The sequence below is a fragment of the Notothenia rossii genome, assembly GCF_949606895.1.
Source record: "Notothenia rossii genome assembly, chromosome: 5".
NCBI classification, from domain to species: domain Eukaryota; kingdom Metazoa; phylum Chordata; class Actinopteri; order Perciformes; family Nototheniidae; genus Notothenia; species Notothenia rossii.
The window spans coordinates 89,232,244-89,247,879 of record NC_136903.1 but is presented as its reverse complement, the minus strand read 5'-3'; the positions used below and the strand labels follow the sequence as shown (position 1 = coordinate 89,247,879).

Sequence of the window (15,636 nt, the reverse complement as noted above, 5' to 3'; positions counted from 1 at the left end):
GTTTCACTCTCGATTGCCTGATATAGCCCAGCGCAACACCTGCATCACACATGGTGCCACTTGTTTGTTGTCTGTTCTAGAAAACGATGTGTTTTTTTATATTTGTGGAGTTAGGTGGTCCGCGAGTGTTTTTTTATTGGTTAAGTGGTCCTTGGTATGAAAAAGTTTGAGAAACACTGTCTTAGGTCAAAGCTATGGAGGGTAAAATCATCCACATGTAGGTGTGCATAAAAAACTGCATTTTATAAACTCATTTAAAATACAATTATGTGTCACTATATATTTGATATTGGTCATTAACATCAAGCGTTACAAAATGCAGGGGTCCTCTTTCAAAGGTATTTCAACTTTAATTGGGTCTAATTAGTGTAAATTTAACAATTTTAAAGTTGTACTATAATTGTTCCATGTTTATTTGAAGCACCTTAAGATTTCCCTACAACTTTAAAGTGTGCTGCCTCAGTGATGAACCAGGCCATTGTGTAACCCATAGATCCACTCTGTTGTGATGAGCCTCACATAAAGACTGTATTCATCCAGAGCTGAAAGAAGCTGTGTGTGTGAACATGACTCTGATGTTAAAAGCAGCTCAGAGTTTCTGGCCGGACGGACTCAGATCTTCTTCTCCTCCGGGGAGTCCTCGTCTGCCAGTAGCTTCAAACTGCAGCTCGTGAAAAAAGATGTCTCATTTATCATCCACTCAAGATGCATACCCACAGGCTGACGCACAGGACACTGAAACACCTCTTTTGTTCCCATGAAAACTCACAAAGTCACCGAAGAACCTGTGAGAAAAATGTGGTTATATATCGACATGTAGGACGTCTGAACTATGAAATATCACACGGCTGATTCTTTAAATCTGAGGCCGTTTGTAATAGTTGGCGGTTATGGAAATACCTCAATATTTATATAGCAACCGAAACAAAGTGTTTTATATTTACCGGCTCTTTGTCACTCGTTCCCTCAGCCTGCAAGTCTGCGAACATCGACCTGGTGCTCCTGATCGACGGCTCTAAAAGCGTCCGGCCACAAAACTTCGAGCTGGTCAAAAAGTTTGTTAACCAGGTGAGACATCTTCATCTTTTCATACAAATAACTAACGGTTTTTATTGTCAGTTTGTATAGGGTGGTACGGGGATAATGTATTGGTGTAGGCCGACCAAGAAGTTAGCACCCTAATAAGGGCTTCCTCCATAAAAGCCAGTGGGATTTCTCCATGTAATTTTGGATTATTCGTCAAACAAACATTTATGATACTTACACGTTTTGTTCAGCAGGATAATCTCCACGTATTAAAACCACTTTATGATTTAAATGCAATCACTAGTCCGGCTAAACTGGAACTACCTATCAGGTCCCATGCCTTACACATCACCACCGCTAAGCTAAAGGTGGCTTAAATTACTCTACTTCAAATATATCTTATATATCGATTGCATCATTTGTTCTGTATTTATCGTTTTGACTATTCATTATGGGAGGGGCATTTAAAGTAGTTTATGCGTTATCTGATATCATTACAACAGAGTTTTCATGCACCCATAAGAAAACGAATCAGGTCCAAAATGAAAGCTGCAAATGGTTAATGATGAAACTATCTGCATGATAGGTAAGTTTAGCGTTACAGGTGTACTAATGGAGGATCAATAATGAAGTGTCTGTGCTGCAGGTGGTGGACTCTCTGGACGTCTCGGCTCACGGCACCAGAGTGGGTTTCGTCCAGTACTCCAGTCGGGTCAGAACTGAGTTTCCTCTCAACATGTACCACACCGCCGCCGAGATCAAAGCCGCCGTCATGAAGGTAGAGTTATTCAACTGTGTGTTTTAAATAGTTTAAAACCAGATGTATGACCAGCTACCGGGGAACATGCAGAACTCCACTCAGCCTTCAGTTAACGAGGAGAGGCTCAATGAAACTCTGAGGGAAGAGTGTGTGTTGTGGACGTACCAAGTGTGTGTTGAGGACGTACCAAGTGTGTGTTGTGGACGTACCAAGTGTGTTTGTTGCGGACGCACAATGTGTGTGTTGCGGAGGTACAAAGTGTGTGTTGCGGACGAACAAAGTGTTTGTTGTGGACGTACAATTTGTGTGTTGCAGACGTACCAAGTGTGTGTTGCGGACGTACCAAGTGTGTGTTGCGGACGTACCAAGTGTGTGTTGCGGACGTACCAAGTGTGTGTTGCGGAGGTACAATGTGTGTGTTGCGGACGTACCAAGTGTGTGTTGTGGACGTACAATGTGTGTGTTGCGGAGGTACAATGTGTGTGTTGCGGACGTACCAGGTTTGTGTTGCGGAGGTACAAAGTGTGTGTTGCGGACGAACAAAGTGTTTGTTGTGGACGTACAATGTGTGTGTTGCGGACGTACCAAGTGTGTGTTGCGGACGTACAAAGTGTGTGTTGCGGACGTGCGTAGTGTATTAAATGTGAAAGCGCCCCCTACAGGAGGAACCATCTTTGTGTACATATAAGACAGAAGAAATGTCTTAATCCCTACGACAAGTACATGAAGAAGTCATACACAGACTTTTAATGAAGGGGCGTCCAACAGGGACATGTTCTCAGCCCATTTTCATTTTATAAATATAACACATTTAGACAAGAAGGCAATTCAAGTGCTTTACAAAAAACATTACAAATATTAAGACATAAAAAGCAAAGATAATAAAAGGCAAGGTAAGATAGAAGAAATGTTAGTACTAGCTGCATCGAAGAAAATGTAAATAATAGGCATCAGTATGTATATCTAAATTAAAATGAAAGCTGCATAGAGGAACATGTCAATACAAAACATGAGACAATATACAATGTATAATATGTGTTAGATATAATAAAAGCCAGCCCTCAGGACTTGTTTACCTCCTTCAGGTGGACTACATGGAGAAAGGCACGATGACGGGCCTCGCTCTGAAACACATGCTAGAGAACAGTTTCTCTGAGTCTGGAGGAGCTCGTCCGTTAGACAGAAACATCCCGAGGATCGGACTCGTGTTCACGGACGGACGCTCGCAGGACGACATCACTGAGTTCGCCAAGAAGGCCAAAGAAGCCGGTGAGAGTTTGTTTTCATCCTAACCATTCGTTTATTGATTACTTAAAGGTCACCTATTATGCAAAATCCACTTCTTCATGTCTCTTCTACATCAACATGTGTCCCCTCTTCTCCATGTCTCTTCTACATCAACATGTGTCCCCTCTTCTCCATGTCTCTTTTACATCAACATGTGTCCCCTCTTCTTCATGTCTCTTCTACATCAACATGTGTCCCCTCTTCTTCATGTCTCTTCTACATCAACATGTGTCCCCTCTTCCTCATGTCTCTTCTACATCAACATGTGTCCCCTCTTCTCCATGTCACTTCTACATCAACATGTGTCCCCTCTTCTTCATGTCTCTTCTACATCAACATGTGTCCCCTCTTCTTCATGTCTCTTCTACATCAACATGTGTCCCTTCTTCCTCATGTCTCTTCTACATCAACATGTGTCCCCTCTTCTTCATGTCTCTTCTACATCAACATGTGTCCCCTCTTCTTCATGTCTCTTCTACATCAACATGTGTCCCCTCTTCTTCATGTCTCTTCTACATCAACATGTGTCCTCTCTTCTCCATGTCTCTTCTACATCAACATGTGTCCCCTCTTCTCCATGTCTCTTCTACATCAACATGTGTCCCCTCTTCTTCATGTCTCTTCTACATCAACATGTGTCCCCTCTTCTTCATGTCTCTTCTACATCAACATGTGTCCCCTCTGTGGAAAGAGACTCTGAAAGTTTCAGGAACAAAGATTCTCTCTCTTTTTGATCCATTTCTATAAAAACCTGTTTGAAAATGAGCTGATCAGATTTTGGCCACTTGATGACGTCATCACAATGTTTTGTCTTGTGTAACCATTAGCCAATCAGCAATCAAGGTACCCCCCCCCCCCCACCACCACCTTATCACCTGAATCTCCTCCTAGAGCTCCATTGAGTTCTCTGTAACCAAATGTCTCTGAGAGGGGCGTGGGGAGGGGCTCCTTATTTTCATCTAAAGTAACAGACAGAGAATCAGCACTTTGGAAACAGGGCTGAAACAGAGGGGATTATGGGTAATGCTGCAATGATCTGCTTGGTGTTTGGAGCCAATCAGAGACAGGCTCTGTATATATCTGAGACCTGTGATATATTGATGAAAAACAGTATCATAGGGGACCTTTAAATAAAAAAAAAAACTATACATTTGTGATTAAACTACATGTTAACACCAAAAATCAGAATCAGTTTGTGGTGTTTTTTATGTGGCGCAAATAAACACAGAAAGAAGAATACATAGGAACAAAAAATATATACATTTGTGTAATTTAATGCATTTTTACAACAAAAACTAACATTTCTGTGATTTGTATTTTGCCCTGACTCGAGTCCGGTTGGTTTTTATCTGTTACTTTAAAACCTGTAACACTTAATATTTTAGCTTTATTTTACTTTTGATTTGAGTGTTTTCATTAATTGTTGTTTCATTCATATTGTTACTGATACTAGTGATACTGTTTATAAAACCATTTCCTAATTGAACAGACAAAACTATATATTTGCTCACGATATATAAACTCACCGTGTGATACAAAACTATATGACCCCTAGTTTAACGATTTGCCCACATTTACAGTTTTAATTTAAAAGGTACATTCCTATTCAAAGGTCCTGCACATTCAAATGTTTACATTAAATTGAGTGTGTGTGTGTGTGTGTGTGTGTGTGTGTGTGTGTGTGTGTGTGTGTGTGTGTGTGTGTGTGTGTCTGCAGGTATCACCATGTACGCGGTGGGCGTTGGTAAAGCGGTGGAAGACGAGCTGCGTGAAATCGCGTCTGAACCGACGGAGAAACATTTCTACTACACGACCGATTTCTCCGCCATCAGCACCATCGCAGAGAACCTCAAACTCAACATCTGCCCAGGTTAGAAGATCTGGGATTTACTGAAACCTTGGGTACAACATGCAGGATAACAATAACAACTTACAGGAGCTGAAACACACAATACTAGGCAGGAGTTTCCAGGGTTCATCACCACTTCATTGCAGTTTCATGAGTTTTGTGTCAAACTAGAAAAAAAGCCCCCATAAAGTTCTTTATTGTCCTAAAAAGATAATATTGTGGAATAGAAAATCACTAAATTGAAGTATAATAATTCACTTTTGTGCACGGCAGATACATATAGTTTATTTTCCTTAAATATATTAACGCTATTGAATTGAATAGATAAGGATATTTGTTATTTTTATGCAAAAGTATTTCATTATTAGGATTTATTGAATTGGTTTGATGTGTAAAATAACAGAAATGTATTATTCTTTGTTTAATATGTGATCATTGAACTTTGTTTTTTAAAGTTAAATGATGTATAACATTATTTTACTTAATTAAAATCTCATAAATAAAGTAAAATACACAAATGTTAAAATGGTTATTATGATCTTGTCCATCATAAAGTACAAAGTAGAGGATGAGAGCCACATGTCGCTGTAATGATTTCCTGTTGTGTGGCTCCCTCTGCTGACTGAAATATACAACTGCAGGAAACAATATATAAATACTGTTTATATGTATGAAATGAAATAATGTAATCATTCATTAAATAAAAACGTGTCACGTATTAATAGCTAGAATAAAAACCCACTGTAATATATATCTGATTAAAATCAAACCGGCATTAAATACATTAAAACTCAATTAAAAAGATGTACAATATATAAGAATCAAATGACTAAAGCTGTGTGTGTGTGTGTGTGTGTGTGTGTGTGTGTGTGTGTGTGTGTGTGTGTGTGTGTGTGTGTGTGTGTGTGTGTGTGTGTGTGTGTGTGTGTGTGTGTGCAGCGGAGAGTCAGGGGGAGATCGAGGTGAAGGACCCCTGTGCCTGTGAGAGTCTGGTGGAGTTCCAGCAGGCGACCATGAGCAGCCTGGAGCAGCTCACTCAGAAACATATCCTTTAAAACTAACGGATAAAACATCTCCATAGAAACGCCTGGAGAACAAAACACAACAAATATTTATTTCAGTTTTCACGCTGGCTTATATATATATTTTTAACACACGCACACACACACAGTTATACACACACACACACACACACACACTTATACACACTATACAGAACACAGGTAGAATACACATGCATCTGGAGAGGGCCAGGGAGCAGTGAAGGGTTCGATGCCTTGCTCAAGAGCTTTTTTCCAGCTATCAGTCAACATAGAATTTTTATTTTTATTTTTTTCGATCGGGACTCAAACCGGCGACCCTTCAGTCCCAAGTCCAACAGACTGAGCCACTGCTGCCCCCCCCTATATTTATATAAAATCTCACATCCAGAGATTTTAGTCAAATTTGGTGAACAACCTCCCCTTATTTTTTCATCTGCCAAAAGACTAGTGAATTACTAAATGTTACCACAAAGTTATTGGATTATTATATATTTGTTGCTGCTTAAGAGTAATGCAAATATACCATCCATTTGCATATATATTCGTCAACACTTTATTGGCTTATTTAATTAATAAGATAGGCTTTGTTCAGAATATAAACTCATGTTTCTACATTCAGAATAAGCGAATCACAACAGAAAAAGATCAGGATTGATCAGGTGAGTGATGCACTTTGTGCTCCATGTGATTATGTTTCCCTAACCCTCTGTCCACTGTCCGCCATGACGGCCCGTCTGGAGCAGCTGGAGAACCAGCTCCTCTCCAAGAAGTGATCTCATCTTCATCACCCAGAGAGAACAGGAGAACCACAGCGTGAAGAGGAGGAAGAGGAGGACGAGGAGGAAGAGGAGGAGCTCTTTACATCAATGGACAAAACCAAAGGGCCTTTTCTCTCAAAGCCTCTGTGGCCTTCAGCGCTCTTCTCGAGGAAGACGTCTGTCTGAAAGCTTGTGATATAGAATCATATTTCTTGTCTGTAAATGAACTCATTTGTACGTCTTAAAATATAACAACTCGTCCGCTCTAAAGCTACAGCTGTGAAACACAAGAGTTTACACTTCCAAGGAATCCCTGAGACATCTGCTCAACTGTGTGTGTGTGTGTGTGTGTGTGTGTGTGTGTGTGTGTGTGTGTGTGTGTGTGTGTGTGTGTGTGTGTGTGTGTGTGTGTGTGTGTGTGTGTGTGTGTGTGTGTGTGTGTGTGTGTGTGTGTGTGTGTGTGTGTTCCTACAGTTAGGATAATACAGTTATATTATTGTTCGATTTGGATATTGCACTAGTCCATTTTGCAATTTCCAAGAAAATGTTGACTAATTGTGCAGCCCTATTGGCCTCACACACACACACACACACACACACACACACACACACACACACACACACACACACACACACACACACACACACACACACACACACACACACACACACACACACACACACACACACACACACACACACACACACACACACACACACACACACACCCTTCATCTGTTACTGTGTATACTTGATCTGTTTTGTACGCTTTGTTAAATATGTTGTATTTATAGCAGTTCTTCGACCACAGCAGGATAGCACATTGAGGTAAAAACAGTTGTTACCACTCCCAATATTTAAATTGGCCACTTTTATACAAAATCATGACTTGTTTTAAACTCACTTTGATCGCAGGTCTAAAGGGAAGAAATGAGAAGTATCACTAAAGCTGTTAAAATGTGATGAAACAGATAAAACAGAAATCAGTGTTTTACTCAAAATACATTTTTGAAAATCCACTTTTTTCTGCACTCTGCACTTTCTAGATTTTGTCTTCGAGTGCCCTAAACACATCTGAGTATTTTCCATCATTAAAAAAGTGGTTCTTGTACATTTTTCTATCTTCTCTTTGACCCTAATGTTCATTGTATCTGTCTTCATCTCACCAAGAGGCCTCACAGGGTACTGTCTGTAAATGACTAACATATAAATAAATACAAAAAAGACCACCATAAATGTATACCCCTATATATTTGAATGCTTGTATGTTTTTGTATATTTTCTTATAGCTTTAACATTTTTGTATTTTTCTGATGAATCTCTGTATTACGGCACGGACGGCAATAAAAGAGTGAACCGTTTCCTTCGGAGTCATGTGTCGTTATTTTGGGGAAATGAGGTGTTCTTCATTTTGGATTTAAGTTTTAGAAATTCATTTAATAATAATTATAATTCATTTATTTATTTATTTACCGAATATAGAACAAGGTTTTATAGTCTGTTGTCAGGCATGTTCGTCCAACTGGAAGTCCCCCTGTTTTTCATCAATATATTATAGGTCTCAGATATATACAAAACATGTCTCTGAAGTGTTTGGCTCCAAACACCAAACAGATCATTGCAGCATTACCCATAATCCCCTCTGTTTCAGCCCTGTTTCCAAAGTGCTGATTCTCTGTCTGTTACTTTAGATGAAAATAAGGAGCCCCTCCCCACGCCCCTCTGAGAGACATTTGGTTAAAAATAACTCAATGGTGCTCTAGGAGGAGATTCAGGTGATAAGGTGGGGGGGGGGGGGTTACCTTGGTTGGTGATTGGCTAATGGTTACACAAGACAAAACATCGTTATGACATCATAAAGTGGCCAAAATCTGATCAGCTCATTTTCAGACAGGTTTTTATAGAAATTGATCAAAAAGAGAGAGAATCTTTGTTCCTGAAACTTTCAGAGTCTCTTTCCACAGAGGGGACACATGTTGATGTAGAAGAGACATGGAGAAGAGGGGACACATGTTGATGTAGAAGAGACATGAAGAAGAGGGGACACATGTTGATGTAGAAGAGACATGAAGAAGAGGGGACACATGTTGATGTAGAAAAGACATGAAGAAGAGGGGACACATGTTGATGTAGAAGAGACATGGAGAAGAGGGAACACATGTTGATGTAGAAGAGACATGAAGAAGAGGGGACACATGTTGATGTAGAAGAGACATGAAGAAGAGGGGACACATGTTGATGTAGAAGAGACATGAAGAAGTGGGGACACATGTTGATGTAGAAGAGACATGAAGAAGAGGGGACACATGTTGATGTAGAAGAGACATGAAGAAGAGGGGACACATGTTGATGTAGAAGAGACATGAAGAAGAGGGGACACATGTTGATGTAGAAGAGACATGGAGAAGAGGGGACACACGTTGATGTAGAAGAGACATGAAGAAGAGGGGACACATGTTGATGTAGAAGAGACATGAAGAAGAGGGGACACATGTTGATGTAGAAGAGACATGAAGAAGAGGGGACACATGTTGATGTAGAAGAGACATGAAGAAGAGGGGACACATGGTGATGTAGAAGAGACATGAAGAAGAGGGGACACATGTTGATGTAGAAGAGACATGAAGAAGAGGGGACACATGTTGACGTAGAAGAGACATAAAGAAGTGGACAGAGAGAAGGAAGAAGTATCTGAATCTGAAGCTGAATCTAATCAGCCCTAACTATAAGCTTTATCAAAAAGGAAGGTCTTAAGCGCACTCTTAAAAAAAATTCTATCCTGTGTTCTATAGGGAGCCAGTGTAAGGCAGCCAGAACAGGAGTAATGTGGTCCCTTTTCCTAACTCTGGTTAGTACACGAGCTGCAGCATTTTGAATCAGCTGAAGCGACTTGACTGACTTCTTGGTACACCCTGATAATAAGGAGTTACAATAATCCAGCCTTGAAGTAACAAATGCATGGACTAGTTTCTCTGCATTGTTTTGAGGCAAGATATGCCTGATTTTTGCAATGTTACGTAGATGGAAGTAGGCGGTCCTTGAAATTGATTTTATGTGGGCGTTAAAGGATAAATCCTGATCAAATATAACACCAAGATTCCTTACAGTCTCACTGGAGGCCAAATTAATGCCATCCATAGTTAATATATCTTTAGATAATTTGTTTCGTAAATTCTTCGGGCCAAGTACAATAACTTCAGTTTTGGTCGTGTTTAACATCAAAAAATGTAAGGTCATCCACGTTTTTAAGTCCTTGAGGCAGTCTTGAATTTTATTTAGATGATTAATTTCATCAGGCTTGATTGATAAATATAGTTGAGTATCATCCGCATAACAATGAAAGTTTACAGAATGATTCCTTATAATATGTCTCGATAATAACACAGGTGGGAAGGACAGGAAAACTACAGGAGAACCAGGTGAAAACAATCAAATAATCAAACAGGAGGGAAACACAGAGAAAGGAAGTAACCCCAGACAAAAGACAGGGGGTGAACACCTTTCAAAATAAAACAGGAAACTGACAGATCGTGACACTGCAAAATAAAACACAGGAAAAACACCAACATAAAGTGAAAGCTACGCATCTTTGTATTTGATTTGATTTGTATATGTCTTTTTTTATCTGCACCTAATCTTCAGTATTTCGTTCAGACTTGAGATGAATAACTTACTGTTTAGTAAAAGAACAGACTATACAAAATAAAGGGAAACTGTCCAAAATGCATGATTTATTTTCTTAAAGAGTCCTCTCCTGCTGATGCTCAGGTGCATATCAGTATGTAGTGTCTCTACTTTAAAGAGTCCTCTCCTGCTGATGCTCAGGTGCATATCAGTATGTAGTGTCTCTACTTTAAAGAGTCCTCTCCTGCTGATGTTCAGGTGTATATCAGTATGTAGTGTCTCTACTTTAAAGAGTCCTCTCCTGCTGATGCTCAGGTGCATATCAGTATGTAGTGTCTCTACTTTAAAGAGTCCTCTCCTGCTGATGTTCAGGTGTATATCAGTATGTAGTGTCTCTACTTTAAAGAGTCCTCTCATGCTGATGTTCAGGTGTATATCAGTATGTAGTGTCTCTACTTTAAAGAGTCCTCTCCTGCTGATGTTCAGGTGTATATCAGTATGTAGTGTCTCTACTTTAAAGAGTCCTCTCCTGCTGATGTTCAGGTGTATATCAGTATGTAGTGTCTCTACTTTAAAGAGTCCTCTCCTGCTGATGTTCAGGTGTATATCAGTATGTAGTGTCTCTACTTTAAAGAGTCCTCTCCTGCTGATGTTCAGGTGTATATCAGTATGTAGTGTCTCTACTTTAAAGAGTCCTCTCCTGTTGATGTTCAGGTGTATATCAGTATGTAGTGTCTCTATTTTAAAGAGTCCTCTCCTGCTGATGTTCAGGTGTATATCAGTATGTAGTGTCTCTACTTTAAAGAGTCCTCTCCTGCTGATGTTGAGGTGTATATCAGTATGTTGTGTCTCTACTTTAAAGAGTCCTCTCCTGCTGATGTTCAGTTGTATATCAGTATGTAGTGTCTCTACTTTAAAGAGTCCTCTCCTGCTGATGTTCAGGTGTATATCAGTATGTAGTGTCTCTACTTTAAAGAGTCCTCTCCTGTTGATGTTCAGGTGTATATCAGTATGTAGTGTCTCTACTTTAAAGAGTCCTCTCCTGCTCATGTTCAGGTGTATATCAGTATGTAGTGTCTCTATTTTAAAGAGTCCTCTCCTGCTGATGTTCAGTTGTATATCAGTATGTAGTGTCTCTACTTTAAAGAGTCCTCTCCAGCTGATGTTCAGGTGTATATCAGTATGTAGTGTCTCTACTTTAAAGAGTCCTCTCCTGCTGATGTTCAGGTGTATATCAGTATGTAGTGTCTCTACTTTAAAGAGTCCTCTCCTGCTTATGTTCAGGTGTATATCAGTATGTAGTGTCTCTACTTTAAAGAGTCCTCTCCTGCTGATGTTCAGGTGTATATCAGTATCTAGTGTCTCTACTTTAAAGAGTCCTCTCCTGCTGATGTTCAGGTGTATATCAGTATGTAGTGTCTCTACTTTAAAGAGTCCTCTCCTGCTGATGTTCAGGTGTATATCAGTATGTAGTGTCTCTACTTTAAAGAGTCCTCTTATTTTTTTGTTTTTTTAATTTTGGTTAATTTCAAAACAGTATCCCAGAGTAATTGAGTGGTTCACTGAGCTGGGTTTATAAGTGGGATGTAAGCACAATTAAGTATTATTAGTATCTTGTCTAATATTCTCCATTAAGTAACAAATATCACTAATACAGGAGATAAAACATTCATAATGACTTTATGTCACTGGAAGGTCCGTCTTTGAAAAATAATTTAATATATACTCAAATATAATGTGTAATAGTTCTACACTTCGCTGTATAAACTGTGAAGTACCCCACATTTGTTACTCAATAATCGCAATTACGCAACCTTGTCCACTTATCACAATTAACTTTAATAAACGACATACCTATTTTTACACATTTCGTAGTGTTGTATTGTGTAGTAGGCAACAATTATTAACTTAATTTATCTATTTTGAATGATGTTTTTCATGTTGTTTTATTTAAAATAGAGAATCTGGAACTTTGATCTCGATTAAAACAGATGACTCAAAACACTTCCACTAAACTTTTCTTACGTCACACTTCAATGTTGATGATTCCTCACAACTCCATGTGACATTAGAAGAGTTCCCTGATGACTGCAGTCTGATCTCAGAGGGTTTCAGGCAGTCTTGTTTGTGTGAAGGTGAACAGGCGTGATGTGAACTCTGAGAGGAACAGCTGATTCCCTGAGGGGTTGTTTTAAAGAGCAGATCCTCAGGGACCAGCTTCATTACTGACGGAGACCTTTGGCTTCTCAGCAGAATGATGCAAGACATGTTGAACACAACTTATCTGTATTAGATATTATACGTTTGTTTTGTGGTTGTTGTTGGGGAAATATGTTCCTTAACTTTGACCCAGTTTATCAGTTTGTACTCCCCTCATTGTCACAGGCCTCAACCTTGGGCTGTTCTCTCAGTGTTTTGACTCCCTAGATTCAAGTTTCAAGGCTTTTATTGTCATGTGTACATAGCTACAGTGTAGATATATATATATATATATACAAATCTGAGGTGTTATTATAGTGCTTTATCTTGTTATGTGTTGATTATTCTCTCAGAACTGGCTAAACACACGGGTCTGGGGTAGAGATCTGCAGCACAAGCTCCATATAAACCATCAGTGTTTGCCATCAAAGTTCCTGCTCTCCTCGTGTCTGTCTGAGTCTCCATTGCTTCAGAAGTTTCCATCACTGTGTTGAGGATTTGTTTGGCAGATATTACAACGATGAAGAGCAAAGAATAAAAGCCAGCTACATTTGTTTAGTCATGTTCTTTACCTCAAACACAACATGAGGTAATACCAGAAACATGAAACACGTAGATAGCTAATGACATATTTTAAGTAAAATAACAAGAGTTGTTATTTGACGTTGAATTAAAGAAGCCCTATTCAGATTTTCTGGGTTTTCCATTTCCTGTAGTGTGTTCTATAGGTTTTAGTGCATGTTGGTCTGACAAGGCTTTGTTCCCTCCAAACGTGACGCTGGAACGCCTCCATTGAACTCCTTTTACTACATGAAAATTGTGACATCACTATGTAACACTCGCGCTTCGTTTGGCTAGTGCTCCAACACATTGTACATGAAAGGCTAAGGGGCGGGACATCTCTAAGCGTTTGACCAATCACAACAGAGCCGGCCAGGTAACCAATCATAGCAGACTGGGCTCTGGTTTCAGACAGAGGGTGAAAAGAGGTGCTGCAGCACAGGCAGTATGAGAAGAGCTTTTTGAACATTAAAGCATGGAGACATGTCCCAGTAGAGACACTACATACTGATATACACCTGAACATCAGCAGGAGAGGACTCTTTAAAGTAGAGACACTACATACTGATATACACCTGAACATCAGCAGGAGAGGACTCTTTAAAGTAGAGACGCTACATATTGATATAGACCTGGACATCAGCAGGAGAGGACTCTTTAAAGTAGAGACACTACATACTGATATACACCTGAACATCAGCAGGAGAGGACTCTTTAAAGTAGAGACACTACATACTGATATACACCTGAACATCATCAGGAGAGGACTCTTTAAAGTAGAGACACTACATACTGATATACACCTGAACATCAGCAGGAGAGGACTCTTTAAAGTAGAGACACTACATACTGATATACACCTGAACATCAGCAGGAGAGGACTCTTTAAAGTAGACACTACATACTGATATACACCTGAACATCATCAGGAGAGGACTCTTTAAAGTAGAGACACTACACACTGATATACACCTGAACATCAGCAGGAGAGGACTCTTTAAAGTAGAGACACTACATACTGATATACACCTGAACATCATCAGGAGAGGACTCTTTAAAGTAGAGACGCTACATATTGATATAGACCTGGACATCAGCAGGAGAGGACTCTTTAAAGTAGAGACACTACATACTGATATACACCTGAACATCAGCAGGAGAGGACTCTTTAAAGTAGAGACACTACATACTGATATACACCTGAACATCAGCAGGAGAGGACTCTTTAAAGTAGAGACACTACATACTGATATACACCTGAACATCAGCAGGAGAGGACTCTTTAAAGTAGAGACACTACATACTGATATACAGCTGGACATCAGCAGGAGAGGACTCTTTAAAGTAGAGACACTACATACTGATATACACCTGAACATCAGCAGGAGAGGACTCTTTAAAGTAGAGACACTACATACTGATATACAGCTGGACATAGGGCCACTTTTAAGCAAAACGTTGAGCTTGTTTCGAGTGGGGTTTCCCTCGTGAAGGAAATTAAGCCATTTTCAATTAATTGTTGATAAATTAACAGATTATTTGAGTCTTTCTGACCATTTATTTTAATTTTTTTAATCCGTTTTCTTGTTGGGATGACACAAAGAGACCTTGGTGAAGTATCTTTTTTTCCATGGAAACCAACAGACATATCTTTATGAACCTGAAGATGTGCAGAATATTGCTCCTTTGAAAAATAAACTTTTCTTGTGGTGTGATGAACAAACTTTACAGGAAAGTTTTAATCATGACAAACAAACTTTCTGTTTCCGTTAATTAGCTTCACAGTAAACAAGTCAGACGTGGAAAACATAGATATGGTTGTTATGGATCACCGGTGGATAAAGGGCATGTTTGTCCACAGAGAATACCTTTTTTGTTTTTGACTATCCTTGTTAAGGTCAGTGAACTTAATCACTGCTTTCCATAGAGGGTGCTTCGACTTGTTTTTAAGTTACTCAAAAGGCCAATCTTTTTTAGATTAGAAGCACTCTCAGAAGACGTGGCTAATAGCTCCCTCTGATGCATAACGAGCTTAACGAGCTGTGTATTTGACCTTTAAAGTTACACCCATTACACAGAGGAGCTGAGCAAATGTCAGCAGGACCCAGAAGTCTTCCTGTGGAAAAGCTCACAGGAAGTTTACTCACAGGAGAAGTGACAAAAGAAAGAAGAACAAAGTAAAAAGTTCAAGAAGACACTGAGGGATTTAGAAACTAAATATGTCAACGTAGGGTATTCCTTCCAGAAGCATAATCAGAATCTCTCTGTTAGACAACATGGCCAAATTTCTTTAATTTTGAGGAACAAGCTGAAGCTGTAATATATGTAACCACAGATAAAAGGAAAATATCACTTAGATATGGAAGCACATTTCTGCCAAAGTGATGAAGACATGAGGACCTTTCTCAAAATAATGACTTAGTATACCAGAACAAATATAAATGTTCTCAAAATTCTAACTAAAATATCTTGGAGAAATGAGTTAGTATCCGAACATATTGAGAATCGTTCTCAAAACATTCATAAATC

At 39.3% G+C, this 15,636-nt stretch overlaps 1 protein-coding gene across 1 annotated transcript in view; it reads left to right on the top strand.

The window, feature by feature from the left end:
* The window catches only part of matn4 (matrilin 4), a 39,474-nt gene extending 31,390 nt beyond the window's left edge, over positions 1-8,084 (top strand). The window contains exons 17-22 of the mRNA XM_079685002.1: positions 971-1,068; positions 1,673-1,804; positions 2,872-3,055; positions 4,791-4,943; positions 5,862-5,966; positions 6,680-8,084. Of these exons, the coding sequence (XP_079541128.1) occupies positions 971-1,068; positions 1,673-1,804; positions 2,872-3,055; positions 4,791-4,943; positions 5,862-5,966; positions 6,680-6,738 (731 nt within the window). The 3' untranslated portion in view covers positions 6,739-8,084. The remainder of the gene's footprint in view (positions 1-970; positions 1,069-1,672; positions 1,805-2,871; positions 3,056-4,790; positions 4,944-5,861; positions 5,967-6,679) is intronic.
* Positions 8,085-15,636: the final 7,552 nt, after the last annotated feature.